This window comes from Centroberyx gerrardi, chromosome 9, assembly GCF_048128805.1.
Source record: "Centroberyx gerrardi isolate f3 chromosome 9, fCenGer3.hap1.cur.20231027, whole genome shotgun sequence".
NCBI lineage: Eukaryota > Metazoa > Chordata > Actinopteri > Beryciformes > Berycidae > Centroberyx > Centroberyx gerrardi.
This window is the reverse complement of record NC_136005.1, coordinates 17,033,277-17,053,573: the sequence shown is the minus strand read 5'-3', so window position 1 is coordinate 17,053,573 and position 20,297 is coordinate 17,033,277. Positions and strand designations below refer to the sequence as shown.

Sequence of the window (20,297 nt, the reverse complement as noted above, 5' to 3'; positions counted from 1 at the left end):
GATTTGAACAGGTATGGGAATGGAGAAAAACACATGCAAAATGAAAGTAATCTAAAGGCCCTGACACACCAGGCCGACGGCCAATGTCGGTAAGCGTCCGTGTCCCTAGTTTTTGCGGTGTGGCCGAAAAGCCGCCGACAGGGGTCCGACTAGTGCCAACGCACCGTTGGCACTAGTCGGACCCCTGTCGGCGGCCTTTTCGGCCGATTGAGCGTGTTGAATCGCCGGCGGAGCCCGGTGAGAGAGATCACTCTGATTGGCACGAGAAGAGAAACGGAAGTGACGAAAGCAAGCAAGCGACGAAGTCGTTTTTCCACAACCAAAAGACCAAGGGCTGACAACGCCAGTGCTATTTGCAACTTCTTATCAGACATATTCTCGATTAGAAGTAGCGAAACCGTCTGTGATGAGAGAGAGTGGTGTGAAAATGGTAAGCAAACGCTGCTTTGTTTACGGTTTGTATATCCGCAGTCCTAGGTCTTCCGGTTTCCCTTTTTGAATGACGAATACAGACTACTGCCACCTGCTGGTATGGAGAGTTATTTCCCCTCACGCAGGCGCAGAACGTACGTGCTAGTTGGCCGTTGGCTGTAGTCTTTGCGGTGTGTTCAAGTGCAACTTTCTGGACCAGACACAGGCGACATGAGGCGACGCAACAGTCGGCCTTCGTCGTTGCTGGTTCTTTGATGTCGGTTTGGTGTGTCAGGGCCTTAAACCTGACGGCAATATGGATCTCTCCATCGATCTTGTCCTATTGATAACCCAAGGCAGCATCCCCCTCTGAAATCAGTAGTAACCCTGTACGCTGATTAGAAGTTTAGAGATCTTCTATCTGCAGACAGAATCGGTATGGAATACGAAAGGGGTTAAGAAGTTGATTATCCAGTCAGGATGTAACCAAGAGTAAAGCATATAGTGCAATACCAGCTAAAGTACATTATGATTGGGTGGGGGAGTTGAGCTGGGTTATATGAGAGATCAAGAGAGAGAGAGAGAGAGAGATCAAGAGAGAGAGAGAGATCAAAAGAGAGAGAGAGAGAGAGAGAGAGAGAGAGAGAGAGAGAGAGAGAGAGAGAGAGAGAGAGAGAGAGAGAGAGAGAGAGAGAGAGAGAGAGAGAGAGAGAGAGAGAGAGAGAGAGAGAGAGAGAGAGAGAGAGAGAGAGAGAGAGAGAGAGAGAGAGAGAGAGAGAGAGGAGGGTGGAGTGGCAGAGCCCAGTCTGTGGGTGTCAACAGCGCAGGTATATGCAGAGAGATGAAATGGTCAGTGTTTTGTCCGGATGTCATGATTATTAAGAGTCTAGAATATGAGAACCACTTACTGCTAGATTCTCCATTTGCTAAGCAAGAAGGTGAGCAGGTCACAAAAACAACAAACAAAACAGGAAGAGAGAAAGACCAAGAATTAGTGAGCTTTAACATGGCAGCTGAGACACAGTGACCTGGCGGGCAACGAGCGGTTTCATATCATCTTTTCTTCATACAGGTCAGGGAAGGCTCAGTGCCAGTACACATACGAGCTCACTTCAGCAGTAACAGAAACATATATTCAGAGAAGCTGAGAAACAGCTTGTACAGGGAGGGACAGAAAGAAAGAGACAGATGTAGGGGCTAAAGACAGAGGAAGGAGGGTGGAGTAAGAGAGCTCTGAATGCACTTAAGTGTCTCCCTCATGACTGCAAACAGCACAACAGAGGTTTAATCTATGACAGCATCTCCTTAGAACTGAAAACGAAAAGAGTGAAGTTGTGAGTGCAAAGTCCACAGATTTATGCAAGAAGCTCCGGATAGTTGATAGTGAAAGCATCAACAATACTAGGGTGCAGAGAGAGAAACCATGCAAAGCCTCCTAGCAACTGAGGTCAGATGAGTTACATCTATAAAACCCATGTGTCTTGCAATCCTCATCTTTCTTCATTCCTTTTGATTTAATTATTTCTACATTTCAGTTCTCATTTCCTGAAAACAACAAAATGATCATGATTATTAAGATGGTATGAACTCAGAATTAGTTGTAGTTGAAAATCTTAAGATTTGTGTATTAGCTCACAGAATTAGTTGTAGGCAAAAATCTTAAGATTTGTGTATAATGCAAAAGTCCTAGAGGACTTTTATCTGACTCGTATCAAAAAAATCCTAGTGGATTGTCCTATAAGTCTTAATACAGGAGTACCCAGTCTTAATGAATTAGTAACAAAATTCAACAGATTTCAGTTGGATTCTTTAATGACGTTCCTATTGGATTCCTACAGGACTTTTTGTCTAACACACATGACTAATTACATGCCCAGTAATCAAAGTACTGAGTGTTCAGTCCTACCTGGGCCTGAGTATTGGGTCGCTGGTTGCTGTCTTTGTCGCCAAACGTCTTCCTGCAGTTTTCCAGCCACTATAAGGTTGGGAGGACAGGGATGGGTGAGAGACAAGACAGAAAGACAGAAAAGTACAGGGATTGAGGGAAGGATGGGGAGATAAACAGAATAATCCACTGAGTTCGATAACAGAACCAATACAAGTGCTTATTTTTTTTCCTAGGACGTGTGTATGTTTGTTTGTGTGCGTACATAATAAGGGTTGGTCGGGGGGGAGATTTAATAAGACTGTTGTACTTAGCAAATTAAAGAAGGTCTGTTCCAGAGCAGGGGGTAGTATCAAGCCCTCTAGGGACCGTAGCTGTCTCATTCAATTAGCGCCCCTGCATCCCAGAACCCTCTGCAATCTCATCTGTTCTCTTTATTCCCCTCCCCCTTCTTCCCTCCCTCTGCCCCTCCCAGTTTCTCCTGCCTGGCGGTCTATAACTGATTTAGGAGCGCTGAGGGTTATTTTTATCCCTTCAGCAGGGGATGTCACTAGCAATGTAGACACTAACGGCAGCTAAATCCACTCATACAATCCACTGATTCAATGCCTGCCCTAATGATGAGACGGAGTGGGGCATTTATCTTGTAAAGCATCAGCTCTTTGTCTCCATGTCTGCTTTGCTTTCGGTGGCGTGGCAGCGTAGGGATAAATGGTAATTTACACATACTTCCTAAGCTTATCTTGAGACGAGAGGCCATTATGAGACGGTCCCTTAGAGTCCCACACACACATACTGACATGGAAACAGAATCTGCAGGCATGGCAGTGTTCAGAACCATGGTGGATGTGATGCAATGTGCCATGGGGGGGGAAAGAGGAGGGGCAGGTACACAGATGAGAATGGGAAAGCAGATAGGGTGGATGGGGGGAGAGATGTGCCGGCTCACCTGCTCTGCTGCTTCCCTCTTGCCATTGTAGGTGTCCAGGTGTTCCTGCAACTCCAGCACACTAAACTTCAGAGTCTCCAGCAGTCCACATGAGACCAACTACAACAGCAAGACAGGACACCACACACATTAACCCACAACAGCACCCGATACATACACAGTACTTGACACAAAAACATTTACAGTAGGACAAACACACATCAAGCAATATGCATAACATGCAGTGCTTATTTACAGGTAACCTAATTATGCAAAAGAATATGTACCTGTTCATGCGGTTTATTCTAAGTTTAGGTGTTATACTAAAATTGTCAAGGGTAACTGTGCAGAATAGCCTCACCGTCTCCGCGTCCAGCAGCACAGTGGGGCACTGGGAGCGCGAGGTCATGACCTCCAGGGAGCTGAGGAACTGATTACCCATTCGTTGCAGCTTTTCCCCGAGGAAGCGCACAGATGAATGTGTAATGGAGCCAAATTTCCTCTGAATGCTCTGTAAACAAGGATGTGGAAGGAAAAAAAAACTTGCTGAGAATGCTCTGTGGTAAACAAGGTTGTAGATGCAACACAGAGGATGCAGACATGACCACCAAAAACAAAAGTATATAAATAGCATTTACCTGAAAGAGTCGGGAGAACACGTGGAAAGTGTAAACAGCGGAGGAACCATCTGTATCTGACAACATCTGGTTGACATGGCAACGCCAAGCATCTTCCTCGTTGTCATAGGCAACGGGCTGGAATGCTGCCAGGATGGCAGAGAGGAAGGGCGAAGGGGGCGGAGAGGCCTGGATCTCTGGGAAACAGTCTGCGTCACCTTCATCTTGACTGAAACACACACAGGGCCAGTTAGCTACAATCTGACACGTACTACACTCCCCTCATTCTGTACTGAAGGGCAAATGTAAACACACACATGCTCATCCTCACCGACTGCAAGTAAACAACCTCACATTGTTCTTACTATCTCTGCCTCTTTCACTGCAGAGGTTTTTGCTGCAGTCTATTGAGAACTCTAATCTACTGCAGTGCTCTAGCAAAAAAAACAACATATGGAGCTATTAGCATTTTAGCATCATGCAAATATCTCTCTCTCTCTCTCTCACACACACACACACACACACACACACACACACACAGATACTCACAGGCCCGTGGGACCAAAGAGCCTGAAGAAGCAGACAGAATAGAAGTATCTAAAGCCTGCGCTGCCGAGCGCTGTAGCGGACACAGTCTCTGTCCTCATCCTCACATTTACTAGCGCTTCTCTTTCCCTTTATCTCTCCTTGCCTCCCTCTTTCCCTAACGTCTGCAGCACGGCTGTGCTGCAACTGCTAACTGCACTAGCGCACTGCACTCCCGTCCCACACAGGACTGCAGAGAGCTCTATCTGAGCTTAGCATCTACACACACTGACACATACACACGCTGCTGCAAAAAAGAGCAAGGCCCCAACCTCACAGTGGTAGACTGCTGCTGAGTTGCTCTTTCTGTCTCTCTCCCACTCACATAAATCCTGACACACACGCCAACACTGAACCATTTAGTAGAATCCCACTGTTTTCAGACAGACAATCACTTGGAGTACAACCCACTCACACTACCCATCAATCAAGCAGGGCAGATCTATGTGAAAGACCTTGAGTGCACCGATGTATGCCAGTAAGAAGCTAAGTGAGCAAGAGTATGTGTTTGTTTGGGATTGCATCTTTATGCAGGGTAGTTTAAAACCCAGAGTGTGACAACTGTCCTCCAGGCAGAGTTGGCCCACCTTCAGGAGGGAGTGTTTAACGGCAGATTGGAGCCTAGCCTGGCCCACCTTCACAGCATCGGCCCACACGGGAGCCATGCCAGGGATGGACTCACCCATCACAGCAACTCAAAAAGTGTACTTCATCTCACAGAAGCCAGACTGGCCACATAAACTCAAATATCATCATAAGCAGACACAGCCAAACCATTTTCCACCCACACACAGCAGATATTGCTTTGTATCATGATAAAGTCAAATTGGAAAATTGTAATGTAACAATTGATAGTTTGAATGTAAGCTGAGCTGAGCTGTGAATGTAGACCCTGCTTTCTTAAGCTATGGGTTGGGACCATAAAGGGGTCACATCCGTTTTCGGGGGGTCCCCACATAACAAGAGTACCGGTATGTGTTAAGAAAACTGGATCCCAAGACCAGATTAAATTTCTCATTTGGGTCCAGGTCTGGAAAAGTTTAAAAAACCCTCTTCTAGACAATAAAAGACATTTGCAGTATTTTGCTGATTAGTCAGTCAGTAGTAAAGGTCAGGGACATACAAGGAAGCTTTTTCTACAATGTCTGCAGTACGATCTACAGTGATGGAGTAGGCCAGATGACCTGCACCTGTTCTGATCCCTGTCACATATAGCTTAGTGTTCTTGCTCCAAGCAGAAGTAAGTTTCAAGTGAGCCAGTTCTGCTCCACCTACCTGGACATGCCAGAGAAGTCGGCCCCGTCCTCCTCCTCCTTACAGCGCTCGTCTAGCTCCTTCAGGGCCAGTGTCACATCTTCGTCGCACACTGAGCCACAGGGGCTGTCTGGGTCTGGAGGCAGGGACAGGGGTAGAGGCAGCGCTGTCGGGGAGTCCTCCTCACAGAGGGACCCCGGCGGGGTGTCTATGGCCGGAGGGGGAGGGGGGGCTGGATCCAGGTCGTCTTGGGGGTCCTGAGGGTCATGGGAGTCCGGGAGGTCGCACAGCTCTGGTGCGTCAGAGGGCAGAGGGGGGGCGCTGCAAAACCCCGTGTCCTCGCTCACACTACTGCTCAGTTCGTCCGCTGCCGTCATGCTCACGGCATCCTGTAATACACAGCCAGGAGGGGGCGCTCAGGAGCAGCTTGGCAGATGACGCCACATGAACATTACACATTATAATAACCATTTTGAATTCTCAGAGTTATTAGAGCAGTGGGATGATCACTTAGTTCCTATGACAACAACTGCTCTTAACGCCAACGTGGGACACAGGGATTGACATCTTAACCTTTATCAGAGCCTGAATTAGGACTGTTATAGCCTCTACTAATTAAGCAATTCAATATTATAAGAGGGAATCTTAAGTCAGCATTTTTCACAATGTTCACTTCCTTGGAGACGGCTCTTGACGTCACTTCATACGCTAGTGTCTCGAGTACAGAAAAAAAAACTAAATCAATAAATAGGAGACCAATATCACTCTATCACTGAGGTGCCATTATGGGTGTGACCTGAACGCTAATAAAATACGGACATCACGGTGAAACGACAGGCAGTGAGAGCCAACAGGACAGCAGATTAATGGAAAGTATGTGCTCTGACGCAGTTCAATCTGTATGGACAAAAAACTGCTGATTTATGACTTGCACTGGATAACTATGCACAATGCTCAAAAGACGGATTTTGTAATACTGGCTTAGGAAATACATCGCCCAGCAGCCATCAAAAGTAGGCCTGCACCGAGGGAAATTACACAAAGTTACAGTTTTATAACCCCCAACTGAAGATAATACACGTATATTTGATTACATCAGTACCAAACCGGTTACAGTGTATGACTCAGACACGGGAAACACTAGGTAAATTCCATCATGTAAAGTGACCATGTTCATGTAAAGCACGTACATGGTGGGAGGGGCATGTAGGGTGATGACACAGAGAGACGGTCTAATTGAAAGCACTTGTTTTTTTTCTTCCTGCCTTTTTTTATTTTATTTAAGAGTCTAATGCATTAGGAAAGCTGAGTGTGGCAGGCAGCCAGTACGTCACAGAGGCAGCAGCTATATTACAGAAAGCTTTTAGAAGTGGTCGTGGCCATCCTGGAGGGAATGAGTAAGAGTATTGATGGTTTTATCTAGGGCTCATTACACTAAGAGCTGGGGCTGTGATGGAGGAGATGTCCTTGGGCTGATATTGAGACCATCGGCTAGATCGAGCTCGTAGGAAGTTCCATTCAGTTCTTCGTATAGTGAAGAGCACAGGACACGGTCACTGAGGGGTAGGGACACCCTCTCTAAAATTCATTCACACAACCCCCAACATCATGTATGTATGAGCATCATGGTATACAGGTGAAGTAAAAGAACGGGCCATGGTGTTGCATTCTGCAGTTCCCACACTGTAAGGTATAAACGCAGACCAGGAGAACATAATATATACACCACGGTTAGTACAAGTGATAAATGTCAGTAGCAGTAGATGGCAAAGCTGTTAGTTCATCAAAAGACAAGCTGTGGCATGTTAATATGGTAGCAAATTAATTGGCTGATGACATGGCTTCTTTAATTGGCCAGAGCACCATTGGTGTATTCTAGTGTAACTTAATTGCACTTTAAAAGTTAACACCAATTGTAAAGGACTTATACTCACACATGCGTCTGCCGAAGATAAAGGAGCTGGTGTCCAAAGTATTAAATTGGAGATTTAGTTGGAATGGTCAGGTTCTGTGTTAATGGAGGCGAGCAGTGACAGCTGACCTGAGGTGAGCGTTTGGTTTTTCACCTTGATCTCTCCCCGAATCAAACAAGCAAGCCCCACCAAACAACTATTAAGGGAGTAAGAGCTAGCACTCAGCACACACACCCAGAGCAGAGCTACAAAGCAGACAGAAGTGGAATGAGACAGAAGCAGAAAAAGCAGCCCACAATGCTCTGACTCGAGGCCAGAGCCAGCACCTTGACCCCACCCAACGCGCTCCCAGCTGACCCTCTGCCTAAATGACAGATGAGCAATGAAGTACAGCAAAGGCAGATAAAAGTTTAAAGGAAAGGAAAAGGCAAGCTAGAAAGCACCCGAGCACCACAGTTTATTGCTGCTCCCAATTGATCGCACCTCAGGCAGCTGGCTGCTGGTGCTGTCTGAGTGGGCCATCTCCAGAATGGGGCTATCCAGTCGAGGAAGGGACGACAGGGAGGGCAGGGAGGGCAGAGAGGGCAGGATAGCTGCCTCCTCAGTGAGGGCGCTGCTGGACGACTCCTGGGACTGCTGCAGAGAGTCCACATGGTTGGATGTCGCGTCATCTGTAGCAGAGTCACTGTTCAGCTGGAGGGGAGAAAAACAAGCATAGATTGGTTAGCTTCTCTGGTGAGACATTGGATAGACAGAAAACAGATGATAGTATCTGGCCATCTGGTTTGATACAAACCTTTGCTGAAAGTACACTAAGGGCTAGGGCTGTCACTCTCTCAGAATTGAGTTTGAACAAAACTTTTATTAGGAAACTTTATTTTTTTTCTTCAATTCTCAGTTAAAAATGATAGGATGCAAGCAGAACAGCGTCTGCTGCCATGCCAAATAGGTCCTTCACTAAACCTTAATGCACTGTGTTACATACTCCTGTAAATGTTGAAAATCTATGCTGCCTTACTGTGGGGACCAAGATGCTTTATCAATGGTTTGTTGGGATTTATATTTCATTATGCATTGTGCTCTCATGATTCATCATAACAGTGCAGTGGATTGGTTTAGAACCACTTGGCCATTCTGTCCACTGCATGTCTGTTACCATACAGAGAAAATCCCACCAAAGTGGGGCTAAGCTAATGTCAATGAAGGAAACAGAGTTATTACAATATTTAATTCACTTTTCCTTCATCCAATCTATACTGTCAGGAGGTTCAAAATAATTACAAACATTGATTAAGTAACAGCCCTAGCTGGTGCTGCCCATTATCGGTTTACTCTAGGCGGTTGAAGAAAATATTCATCTTACTGATATTTTTCTATGAAGTACAATAGTTAAAAATTCAGGCCATGTTTAGTCTTTTTAGTCTACCATTCAATTGGTGTAGCATTTTAAATTGTTTCAGGCAAAAAGTAAATTCATGCTATAGTCAATAACTTATATCAATCAATTATCCTTTTTTCCAAGGCATATGTCTAAATCAAGTAAAAATGCTGCATGCTCATTGTTATACTGTTACAGTGTAATACTGGATGACTGTAAAGAGGTTTTCAGGGGGCAAAAGTTCACTAGAGGCAAAAGCTCATTCTCTCACAGTGCACTATCAAGAGCAAGAGGAAGAGAAAAGGTAAGAAAAAAGAAAACATCCTCATTAGACTGAGGTGAAGCTCTTACTTTAATAGCATTATTATTGACATTTGGGATAAGAGCTTACTTGCAATGCAGAGCAAAGCAAAGAGGAGTTAGAGACAAGCAGCCAGAGAATTGGGAATTAAAAAAAAAAAAAAAAAAAAAAAAAAACCTTGATCAAGCCCACAAAGGAACATGCTCTTATTCTGAGTCTTGTCCTCGACTTTATACCTCAGTTGGATCTGTGACATTTTATTCAATTGTGAAAATCTAATTTTGTTCATGATCTTTTTAATAAGCCTATGAATAAACAATGATATGCCTTAAATCAATGTAATCTGAACCAATTTACTTAAATTGTCCTACACTGTACTTACCTATTGGAAAAAACAAACAAAAAAAAAACAACAGCAGCATTTATTTAGCAGTGAGAGGTAGTGGGTCTAAGACTGAGGTTGAAGGGGGGAGTCTACCACCAGCGAAGAAGCAAGCGTCTAGCCCCTGCCCATACTGGCAGTAGGTTCAGCTCAGCGCGCGCGCACACACACACCATGCCAGCAGGCCGTGTGAGGAGCGTGGTGGTGGCGGCATGGGGGGTGGGAGGGGGCATCCTGATTAGAGTCAGACTTACAAGGCCAGAGCGGGTGAGAATCTGGCTAGCGCTCAGTACCTCCTCCTCAGACGACTCATCCGTGTCCTCCTGGTTGGTGAGGTTGAGGCTAGGCGTGCTGCCAGTGTATTGGCACTCCTGCAGAGATGGCGTGTCCCCTTTGTCCATGCTGTCCAGGGAGCGACGTCTCACGCCCCAGTTGAAGTTGTCCATGCTCTCCCCCTGCAGGACAGCCAAGTAAATAGCAGTCAGACACAGCAAACACACACAACGGTAAGGTGCGGGGCAGGTCTTGCAACAGTACAGGAAAACAAAGCACAAGACAAACATACACATCCACAACTTAAAAAAACAAACACAAAAAACCACAGACTACAAACAGTGATGTGCATGAGTGGGTGAAATGATTTCCCCCCTCATTTACCATTTTATAACATGAACATTTTTAGATGGTAAGGGATGCAAAGTTTAAAAAAATAAAAAATAACAAAAAACAACTAGTAAAGGATTGACAACAGAAGCCGTGGTTTCTAATCAAAGCGCAATATACTGTATCATCACTTGACTCGCTGACAACACAGATGATTTTAAAAGATTGGCAAAAATCACCAGATGGACAACAGGGCGCTGGAGAGAATGGCAGCTCTAAGAAGCTGACTGGCCCAAAGACTTACCTGCAACTCCTTGTGGCAAGAGAAGAGAAGGAATAAGTGGGTTAGAAGACTAAAGACAGTTAGAGAACATTGAGACATTTTTTAACTACAACACTCAGACAAATGAGATACTAAACAGTTAAACAACACGCACCAAAACAAGACATCATAGTGATCTGTGATGACAGTGTTTTGAGTACACAACTGTAGAGGGTAGTGATAGACATTGACCTGAGCATCAATGTGTTGGAGAGAAAAAGTGAAGTTTGTGTGCAACTGTGCTTGCATCAGGGTTCCTACACTTCTTCCTTAATTTCTTGACTGGATTTTAAAATTTGTTTCAAAATGATTTCTGCTAATATTCATATTGTCCACCCGCCATTAGCTACTGTATACAGATGCCTGACAACAGCAAATATCATAACATGTAGGATGACAGGGGGTCATTACTATTCCATACTTTTCGTTTTTTGTGTCATTTCCTATCTTTTCAAGACCTGGAAATTACTTTTCCATACAGTTCCAGACTTGTGTAGGAACCCTGTTGTGTGTGTTAGTGTATAAAAGCACATACACCTTAAGTGTAATGGACACTTGTGAAAGAGTGTCTCCACCTGAAAACTGAAGTCTCACCTCAGCATCCTCCAGCTCCACATCTAGGAAGTCAAAGTCCTTGAAGACGCCGAACTGCTGCTCGCTGCCCGCATCTTCTCCCTGCACATCCTCCTCCCTAACCACCTCTTCCACTGTGGGTATTAGGCTGGTCTGCTGGTCCCCAGAGTCCAGATCCTCGTTGGATGAAAATACCACCTGCACATACAGGGAGGAGGGAGATTCTTTGTTGCCAAATAGTAAAACACACTCATTGTATAGCCATAAAAAAAGAACAAATATGCAAAAACAGCTGTACTCCAGATATGTTCTTAACAGTGAATTTACAGAGACCTTGTCAGAGGCTTTAGAGTAGGAGAGGAGTCTTACAGATGGGTTTTTGGGAATGCCAGACTCCGGACCACATAACGACAGGACATTCATCAGCTTCTCTCTGGTTCTTCTCTGCAACAGGAAAACGTAAACAAGATGAGCAAACTTTCACAGTCATTGCTGCCCCCAAAATCTGGTTAAACTCTGACACAGTGTTAGGCGCTGTGTGTCTGTCTGAGTAGATACCTGAGAGAGCTGAGGCCTCTTCCAGCTGACCGGCACCAGGCCGTTGGAGTTGGAACCAGATGATGTGGAGGAGGTACTCCTGGTTACAGCGATCACCTGCGGCTTCCCATTCCGCCCCGCTGCACTACGCTGGTCACCGTACTTGTGCCCTATGATGGGTGTCTGTGGAGTCAAATATTACAGAGCTTATCGTTCAGGGGAGAAAAAATGGCATAAGCAAGTGCACTGAGGAAAAGGCGGAGTGGGAGGAGATGCAGAAGGAGAGATGTTGACCTCTGAGATGTCAAAGTGGAAGTCCAGGGTCTTGCCAGGCAACTCCTTGGAAGAGTTATTGAATATGCGTGTAAAGGCGATTTCTGGGGAGCCGGACGACTCCACACTGTAGGAGCGCTGCACCTCATCTGGAACAACAAGGCTGGCCGAGCGAGACACCACCAACTTCAGAATGTTCTGGGCCTCCTTCCAGTATGGGCTCTGTAAAACAGAAACACACAAATACAGTGGTTCTATTGTGAGATAATAAGCTGTGTAGGTGTTTTTGAATAATTTACAAGTACAAGTGGACATGTTTTCCCTCAGATAGCCAAAGCATCCACTACCCACACCAGCTAGAGACTGTGTCTATAAGGCCATCTGGATGCTGTATTGCATACAGTATCAAAATGTCTATACTACAGTGTATACGGTCTATACTACAGTAGAATGATGTCTTTTTCAGGGAACCTTAAAAGAACTCCACACAAAGACTACTCACAGTGCACACTAAGGCACATGCGCACAAACATACATACACAATGCACTCCTACAAAAGGTTACACTGGCGTGGGTGATGGTTAAGTGAGTAAAGAAGTAGCCTAAGGCACTATGGGGTAGAACAGCTGTCAGATGCAGCTGTGAGAGAGAAGCATGGAGCGCCCTGGGCTGCTAAAAGGCTCCCATAAAGAGCTGTGGCCATATCCAAAAGGCCTGTAAACCTTGACCCCGTTAGACATGTTATTCTCTTATTCTCACATACATCACTCTTTCACGCATTCCTGCATTCACACATGTACATCCACCCACACAGATAATAAGGCTGTGCCTACTATGAAGAGAGACAAGTAATACACATACAGTGAAATACTTCCTGTCATGGAAAGAATTATTACTGTGCCTCTATTCACTCCAGCGTGGGGGGCTGTCAGTAGGTCAGAGGTGCTGCTGTTGAGCCAAATGGAGGGGGGGTGAAGACTCACCTGAACATATTTGCCAATGATCTTCATGATCTCCAGGTTGAACTGTTTAACAGGAGCTGCTGATAGGTCGATGTGACTCAGCAGACTGTGGATGATCTGCAGCAAGGACTGCTGCATGCTGGGAAGGCCCTTTTCCAGCAACTGAGAGGCAAGGGATAGACAGTCGGTCAATATTGATTTTATCTTATCAAATGTAGAAGATACTTTGTTGACCAACAGCAATATTATGTAATACAAGTCTGATCTTCGTGGTGCAGACCTGATATTGCTGCTGCTGCTTACCTCAGCCAAGTAAGTGACCAGGTTGAAGGTGATCTCGGCAAAGGCATCGTGGAGGTAGCGACAGACCACGTTGATCCAGTTGGTGCAGTCGCGGGAGTAGCTGTGTGTGCTGTACAGGCTCATCATGTGGGCCAGGTTGGAGAGCGTGGCCGACTTCTCCTCTGCACATACCTTGGCTATCTTATCAGCCGTCTCCTTACAGAAAGGAGTGGGGCTGTCAAAGTGCTGGATGAGGTGTGGTAGGAGGCACAGGATGTTCAAAGGGAAACCTGCAGACAAACCCCAGGAAGAATACCAATATAAGAAAGCATCACATTATTACTATTATTATCTACACCAAATCATGTTAAAAAAAACAAAACAGGAAATCATTGTTCGTTTTGAGTACACATCTGTAGAGGATAGTGAAGAGCTTTTAACTGAGCATCAGTGCAATGCAGAGAGTTGGTGTGCAATTGTGCTTGTATCAGTGTTACTATACAGTCTCGATTTCAAAATTTTGGACTTTTTCCAAATCCGGTTATCAGAGCAGTGAACAGTCCTTCAAAGAATTCATTCAAAGAATGATCAAGCCAGCGGCGTGCATGTTAATATTCTGTGCCCTACGCTCTTACCTGCCACCTGTGACGGGTCGACCAGTGTATGTCTGGACACGCTGATGAGCTTGCTGAGCAGGTGGATGGTGAGCTCTTGGGTGGAGACAGAGGTGAAGCCCTTCAGGAAGAGTTGCAGAAGGCCAGGGAAGCTGTACCACTTCAGCTTGGCCTGGACCCTCTCCAGACGTTCTCTGCTGTCTGCTCGCTCCAGAGGCAGCTGGCCCAGCAGCTTGTTGAGTAACCGCAGGGCTAGCAGATACTCAAACTCATAGTCTGACTCCAGCAGCGAGGCTGCGATCCAGAACACCGTGGCCATCAGGTTTGCGGGGTCCACGGGCGGGATGGCCTCCCCTCCCGGACCCCCTCCCCCGCTCTCCCGCAGTGACGACAAGCTCCGCGTGCGTGCCAGGTTCCCATGGCTACCTCCAAGTCGGTCAGCAATGTCCAGGGTGTTGCTCCTTCGTCTGTCTGCTTTTCGTTCACCCATCAGGCTGGCACGGAGTGAGTTGCTGCGGGCATGACCATGGACATAATGGAACAGACCACTACTGTTCAGGTTCAGCTGGCCGGTGCTTTTCCTATTGGCGGCGAACTTTGGCCCCAACAGGTGATCATGGGTAGAGGTCCTGTAATAAAAATAACAAACATTTTGGTAAGTAACCGGTTTAATACATGTATCAGTCAGTATGCGATTGAAAGTAAACGTGTCAACGGTTTTAAGAGAATTAAGAGGTTACCAGTAGGAAGACTTACTGTGCCAAGGCAGTGAGGAGGTCATAGTTTTTGACTGTGTCTGCTAGCGTGTCAATGCCTGACTCCAATGTCAGCAGTAGTTCAATAACAAAGCCCTGAGGAGAGACGACAACAGAAGTCAGCATTTCAGACAGCGACTGATGGCCCTGGATGCCTGAGGTTTCTTTGAATTACACAGCAATTGTTTAACACAAGTACGGGTCAGACAAGCAGCAAGTTCTTGCTCAAAGAACTTTTAAATCTCTGTACTTATTTATTAACTGTGCATCCTGTAAAGTCTTTTGTAGATTCGGAGTGTGAATAATTTTTGATCTGAGACAGAGGCTCATTCCAGGCTCAGTTCTAGTAGTTGTTGCAGTTTAAGATGGGCTTTTATTTTGATACTTATATCATGATATATGAGCAAATGTGACAATTGTAATTGTTGTTTTTGGGATAGGACCAGATGATTAATTTTCATTGTATTTACATATTTCTAGACGTTTTTCCTTTTTGTATTTCCAACAGAGCTGAATGAATGTAAAGGAATCTCTGCATCTCAATCATTCGCCACCAGTGTTCAGTGTAATATGACAAGAATAATAAAGAACAGGAACATTCAAGTTTTGTCATGTTCTGACCTGAGCCTCCTCTCCTGGGTCTCCTACAGTCTCTACCAGCCGAGAGAGAACGTCCGACAGCGTGGCAGCGGTCAGAGGTTGTTTTAGCGCCCTGAAAATCTGGAAGGAGCGGCCAGCGTAGTGGCGAGAAGAGCAAGAAAGAGCCGTTTGTAGGGCTACTTCACTCAGCAACGACTCTAACTGGAACCCTGAAGGGATGAACAGAGACATATACGCTCAATACCCATGCAAATCCATAAGCTCAAACCAATAAATATTGGTAATAAGCAACTATGAACTGTACCGACCTGCCTGGGACTGTTTGAAGACAGTCACTACATGTCTGAGGAAAACACTAAGCTGGTCAGCACTCTTGATATTGGGGTTCTTGGGAGACACATCCTCATGGTTCCATAATGGACCACGCTTTCTACAAGGCAAGAACAAACAAACATCAGGCATAGAGAATTATCACAAATATCATGTCATGAAACCACACCTCATAATATGTTCATGTTATCACACCAGGCAAAAAGAACCAATATGTATTAGCACACAACCCCAAACTCAAACCCATGCAATGTGAAAATACCCAATCCTCTCAAACATTGCTGGAAGCATGAAAGCAAATACATGAATGGGATGAGAAATGGAGTCATGGTACAAGACTGATGATATATTACTGGTACACAATGAACCTATCATATGTCTGAACATATCAGACAAAGTAAATTAGTTAGTAAGTAGGTAAAGGAAATGTTAGTGAAGTACGGTCTTCTCACCTTGAGGTGACAAATTCAATGAGGGCTTTGACCTTCTCGTCCTGCTCGGCAGTGACATCGACCTCGTTGAGGAGTGTGGGGGAGAGGTGGGACAGAGCAGTTGCTCCTGCTCCCAGACTGATACTGGATGAGGTGGAGCTGGAGCTGAGGCCCGAGTCTGTCATGGGTGATGGCTGATACTCTGGCAAAAACTCCTGCACTCCTATATGAACAATGGACCAAAACATATCAGACTGCATGGCAAGCTGAGTAAGTATATCAAGGAATTGCTCGCTCTTCATGAAACGAAATGATTTAAAACTGAAAAAGCTGGTCTCTCTTGGGGAATTTAAACTGATAATGAAGTATCTGGCAGATTTAATACAGAGCCGTCTTTGGTTTGTTCAGTCAAGATTTAAATAGGTTTGGCCTATGAACCTGCTGGTTTGATATATGATTACTGCCTTTTGGAGAGTCTAGAAAATATTACTTTGTTTTCTCTTTTATGTGACTGACTGTATATTGTTGTATACTGTTGGTCTGCAACTTTTATGTTGATCATGATGCTGCATTCTCAGCCACGGAAAAGAGATTCTTTTTCTCAATGGGAGAAATAAAAGTTAAATAAAATAAAAATACAATGCAACATTCTATGAAAGGGAAACCTGCCAGTGCAGGGCTGGATCTCTGCTGCCACCAAGTGATCTTTTCTGGCAATACAAATACAAAACAGGATGACATATGCACGATACTTTATTGATCCTCATGAAAATTCTCTTTTGCTTGCCCTCCCTCCAGAAGGAGAGGTCAGGGTGCAGGGTCACCTACAAGAGAGAAGCCCTGGAGCTGGTAGCGATTCAGTATCGTGTTCAAGGAAACTTCAGCAGGGCAGACGCTTGCCGACACATGGGCGTGAAACAGGGTCTTACAGTTAAACAACAGTGTTCCTACTCACTACTGCCCTTTTCTCTTTATCTCTGTTACAGAGCTGCAAAGCAGAACTGACCTGTGAGATTCAACTCCTGAGCTACAGGCTTCACAGTCAGGACCCTGGGGTCATTGTACTCTCTGTTGCGTAGGAGCACCATAGCCAGGGACTGGACGCTGCTGTTTGCTCCCTGGACAACCAGCAGGTGAAGCAGTAGGCGTTTGCAGTGTTCGTAGACCTCAGGGTGCTGGTGATCAAACCCTGGAGGAAGACACACAATTGGGGAGAGATCAGATAATATGATTTCTACAGGTAGAGGTGTAATGGAGTTGAAGAGGTCAGTTGAACTCACTCATCTAGTGCATATATTATCCTATGACTTTTTTTCTAGTGCATTTTTTAATTAACTTAATTGGTAGTGGACTTGTGCCTCACCAGAGAGAAAACAATAGTCAGGCAGATACAGGCAAACAAAATCGAAGAGTTGGGAAGTGAGTTACCTATAAAAATGGCATGCAGCAAGAGGTGCAGGTAGGCGCTCCACTCCACTTTGACCCCATGGTCCACAATGAGGTCTGTCAATAGGATGACAGCAATGTTACATCTGAAAAACAGAAAAGGGGGGACCAGTTACAAAAGAACACTATAGTACGTTGTACAGAGGGAGAGTAAAGGTGGTGTCTGGTTTACCTGTGGAGCGGTACAGCAGGGGCATTGGTTTCTGGCAGGTAGTCCACCAGAGGAGACCAGCAGCCCCCTGTAGGAGGGAAGGGGAGAGGCTCTGGCCGGTTGTGATCCATCACCTTCAAACGCCAGTTCGCATAAAGCGGCATGGAGTCACCTGATGAAGAGAGATTAACAGAAATGTTGCAACATTTCTCATTACAGTAAAGTGGGGAGTAGATGACTTAATAGAAAAAGATTTAGCTCCTACTCTTCTCCTCCTCATAGGAGCCTCCAGAGCTGCTGCTGTAGCGAGATTCCAGACGATGGTGCTGGCGGTTCAGGTTACTGTTCAGACCACTGTAGATGTCCAAGTGGGTGTAACTGCAGAGTAGACACGCTTGTATTAAAGGACAGTGCCAGTATAGAGTTCTTTGCCCATCCCCAAAAGCAGACAACTTTAGATCAATCAATTGCCTCAGCAGATATTTTGAATTAAAAGTGTCTTAGCTCTCAGTGTCTCTAAATTGTATCTAAAAACATGCTTGAGAGCCTAAATTTTTCATCTGTATGAATTCTCCTCGTGACAAAATCAAACAGCTGTATTCCAATTATCAGTGGCTTAAATTTAGCTATAAAAGGAATTACAACAGACAAACAGAAGATCCTTTAAGATAACTTTTTCCACTGTATTTCAGTACATGGGAGCTGCAAGGTAAGACCAAGTCATACTAAAACACTGACATACTGTCTGCAACAGTGAACAGCGTTAATTTATAAAAGCTAACAGACAAACATAATGAGGTGAGGTAGAAAACTATATGATGCAGGATGCTCCAAAAAGGAGTTTGTCCATGGACTAAAGGTGCAATAAGTACAGATTTCTGGCTTTCAAAACTCACTTTCCTGACCGCACTTTATTTTGGAACAAAAGCTACCTGGTTTCAAGACACTCCAAACTCCTCCTCCCAACCTAATTGCTTTTTCACCTGCTCAACGTTGGAGGACGGTGCCAGTGTCACAATACATTTCAGCTGTGAAGGCTAATAAGCATTGTTCTCAAGCCAAAAAAACCTCTTACCTCTTCACTAGATGTTTCTGTTGGATCTCTGCTCTAATTAGCTAGTTCACTTGCTTCTAGTACGAAAATGTGACTATTGTTTGTGTCAATAACAGACTTCTGTAATTGTAGGGGACAGGACGTGTGAGCTGGGCCAAAGACCTGTCAATGTTGTTGCAATTCCTACTTGTTGCCAATAGAGGTCACTAAAGGTCATAGATTACTTAATTCCCCTTTTAGTACTTTGTTTTTGTGTTTGACACAAGAAGATGAAGGGCACTGTATTTGAGCTCTCACCTGTCCTCCATGTTAGAGTCTTTGACCTTGCTGTCATGATGACCATCATTTCCTGGCACCATGGTATTGCTGCTGGAGGTTGTTCCTGAGAGAGCACACACACACACACCATTGACCATCTAGGAATGACAACACATGAGTTATTGGCAACATGGACTGACCGTGAATTATGCAATTAGACTGCTCATTAACCTGAGGTGACTGAGGGGATCTTGTAACTGGAGGTGATGCGGTAATAGGGAGGGTTGTCCATGTGAGTGACAGCTGAGCTAACAGGATCAGTCAACTCTAGCTCACACATCAACTCCTCCAGCAGCTGCATAGTCTTATCTCTGCCCAAGTAAACCACCACTCGCTTCACCTGAGGACAAACAAGTAACACACAGTCATCAACATGAGGAACAAGCAGTCGATACTTCACATTGGGAAATGACATTGCAGGTTGTAAATATGCTGCAACTTACATAGGGCAGGAGGCTGGGGTCGCTGTTGACTCCTGACATGCTGATGAGGAAGTGCAGGATGATTTTGAGGTTCTTTGGCCAGCTGTCTGCTAATGTGGTCCATACATTCTCTATCTCTGACCAAGCAAACTCATCTCCGTACTGTAAGAACACAATGATTTGGTGATTAATCACTGATCTCAATTAACACTGACAGTGCTGTTCATGTAAATGTGAGTAAGTTAGAGTGTGCATGGTCCATCAGCTGTCCCACCTTAGCGGTCATGAACATGAGGTTGTTGAGCACCATGGTCGTGGCGTGAGGGGAGCCCCAGCCCTCTCCACGGAGCCAACGGCGGCTGTTGACCATCATCATCTCCCGGTCGTGTGCGTCCTCCTCATCCTCGCCGCCGCCAGACTCTTCTGGTCGCCGTGCTGATGGCTTGAAGTCCACCAGCTCCACATTGTTCATCCAAGGCAGGAGGTAGTGCAGCATTACTTGGCGACCACCAGGGTGCGCTGTCTGGATACGCTGGCTCACCTCTGCAGTGAGGACAGAGACAGTCAGAGTGGAAGACAGCTGACTCCCAGGTTTTACAATTTAAAAAACCTTTGACTTTAAGACTTTATGTTAACAGTATGCACAAGCAATTAGCCGCCTTCACCACGATTTGCAAGTGCATGTTGCGTACTTCTGCAGCTTTAAGACTAATCCACCAAGGCAGACACCCTTGCACCCTAAAGCCCCGTTATATTTGGAGCGTTCTCGGATCTGATTCGAGATTCTAGGATGGAATAACCTCTCTTTTGCTTGCCTGAGATCTTATGTGCTACAATAATTTGGGCGAGTAGTTGTTGCAAAGTGTTAGTAAATTGGGTGCAATCTTGATTTGCATGGCTTTGCCCACAAATAAATGTTACAAGGGCAAAATAATTTCACGTTTTACATATGCATGACCATGACAGGTGC

At 45.3% G+C, this 20,297-nt stretch overlaps 1 protein-coding gene across 12 annotated transcripts in view; it reads right to left on the bottom strand.

The window, feature by feature from the left end:
- fryl (furry homolog, like) overlaps positions 1–20,297 on the bottom strand; it is a 75,180-nt gene that overhangs the window by 3,537 nt on the left and 51,346 nt on the right. For 6 of the 12 annotated variants that reach the window (XM_078285776.1, XM_078285775.1, XM_071895685.2 and 3 more), the window contains 27 exons: positions 19,602–19,870; positions 19,349–19,489; positions 19,077–19,245; positions 18,885–18,969; positions 17,799–17,911; positions 17,555–17,705; positions 17,365–17,468; positions 16,943–17,125; positions 15,958–16,159; positions 15,484–15,605; positions 15,197–15,384; positions 14,577–14,671; positions 13,842–14,449; positions 13,228–13,496; positions 12,946–13,086; positions 11,984–12,184; positions 11,711–11,872; positions 11,486–11,596; positions 11,174–11,350; positions 9,909–10,109; positions 8,077–8,286; positions 5,702–6,069; positions 3,863–4,070; positions 3,586–3,735; positions 3,246–3,344; positions 2,318–2,386; positions 1,320–1,337 (listed from right to left, as the gene is read on the bottom strand). In XM_078285776.1, coding sequence (XP_078141902.1) covers positions 1,320–1,337; positions 2,318–2,386; positions 3,246–3,344; positions 3,586–3,735; positions 3,863–4,070; positions 5,702–6,069; positions 8,077–8,286; positions 9,909–10,109; positions 11,174–11,350; positions 11,486–11,596; positions 11,711–11,872; positions 11,984–12,184; positions 12,946–13,086; positions 13,228–13,496; positions 13,842–14,449; positions 14,577–14,671; positions 15,197–15,384; positions 15,484–15,605; positions 15,958–16,159; positions 16,943–17,125; positions 17,365–17,468; positions 17,555–17,705; positions 17,799–17,911; positions 18,885–18,969; positions 19,077–19,245; positions 19,349–19,489; positions 19,602–19,870 — 4,814 coding nt within the window. The remainder of the gene's footprint in view (positions 1–1,319; positions 1,338–2,317; positions 2,387–3,245; positions 3,345–3,585; positions 3,736–3,862; positions 4,071–5,701; positions 6,070–8,076; positions 8,287–9,908; positions 10,110–11,173; positions 11,351–11,485; positions 11,597–11,710; positions 11,873–11,983; positions 12,185–12,945; positions 13,087–13,227; positions 13,497–13,841; positions 14,450–14,576; positions 14,672–15,196; positions 15,385–15,483; positions 15,606–15,957; positions 16,160–16,942; positions 17,126–17,364; positions 17,469–17,554; positions 17,706–17,798; positions 17,912–18,884; positions 18,970–19,076; positions 19,246–19,348; positions 19,490–19,601; positions 19,871–20,297) is intronic. The other 6 variants (XM_071895686.2, XM_078285779.1, XM_078285777.1 and 3 more) reach the window with 3 other exon arrangements.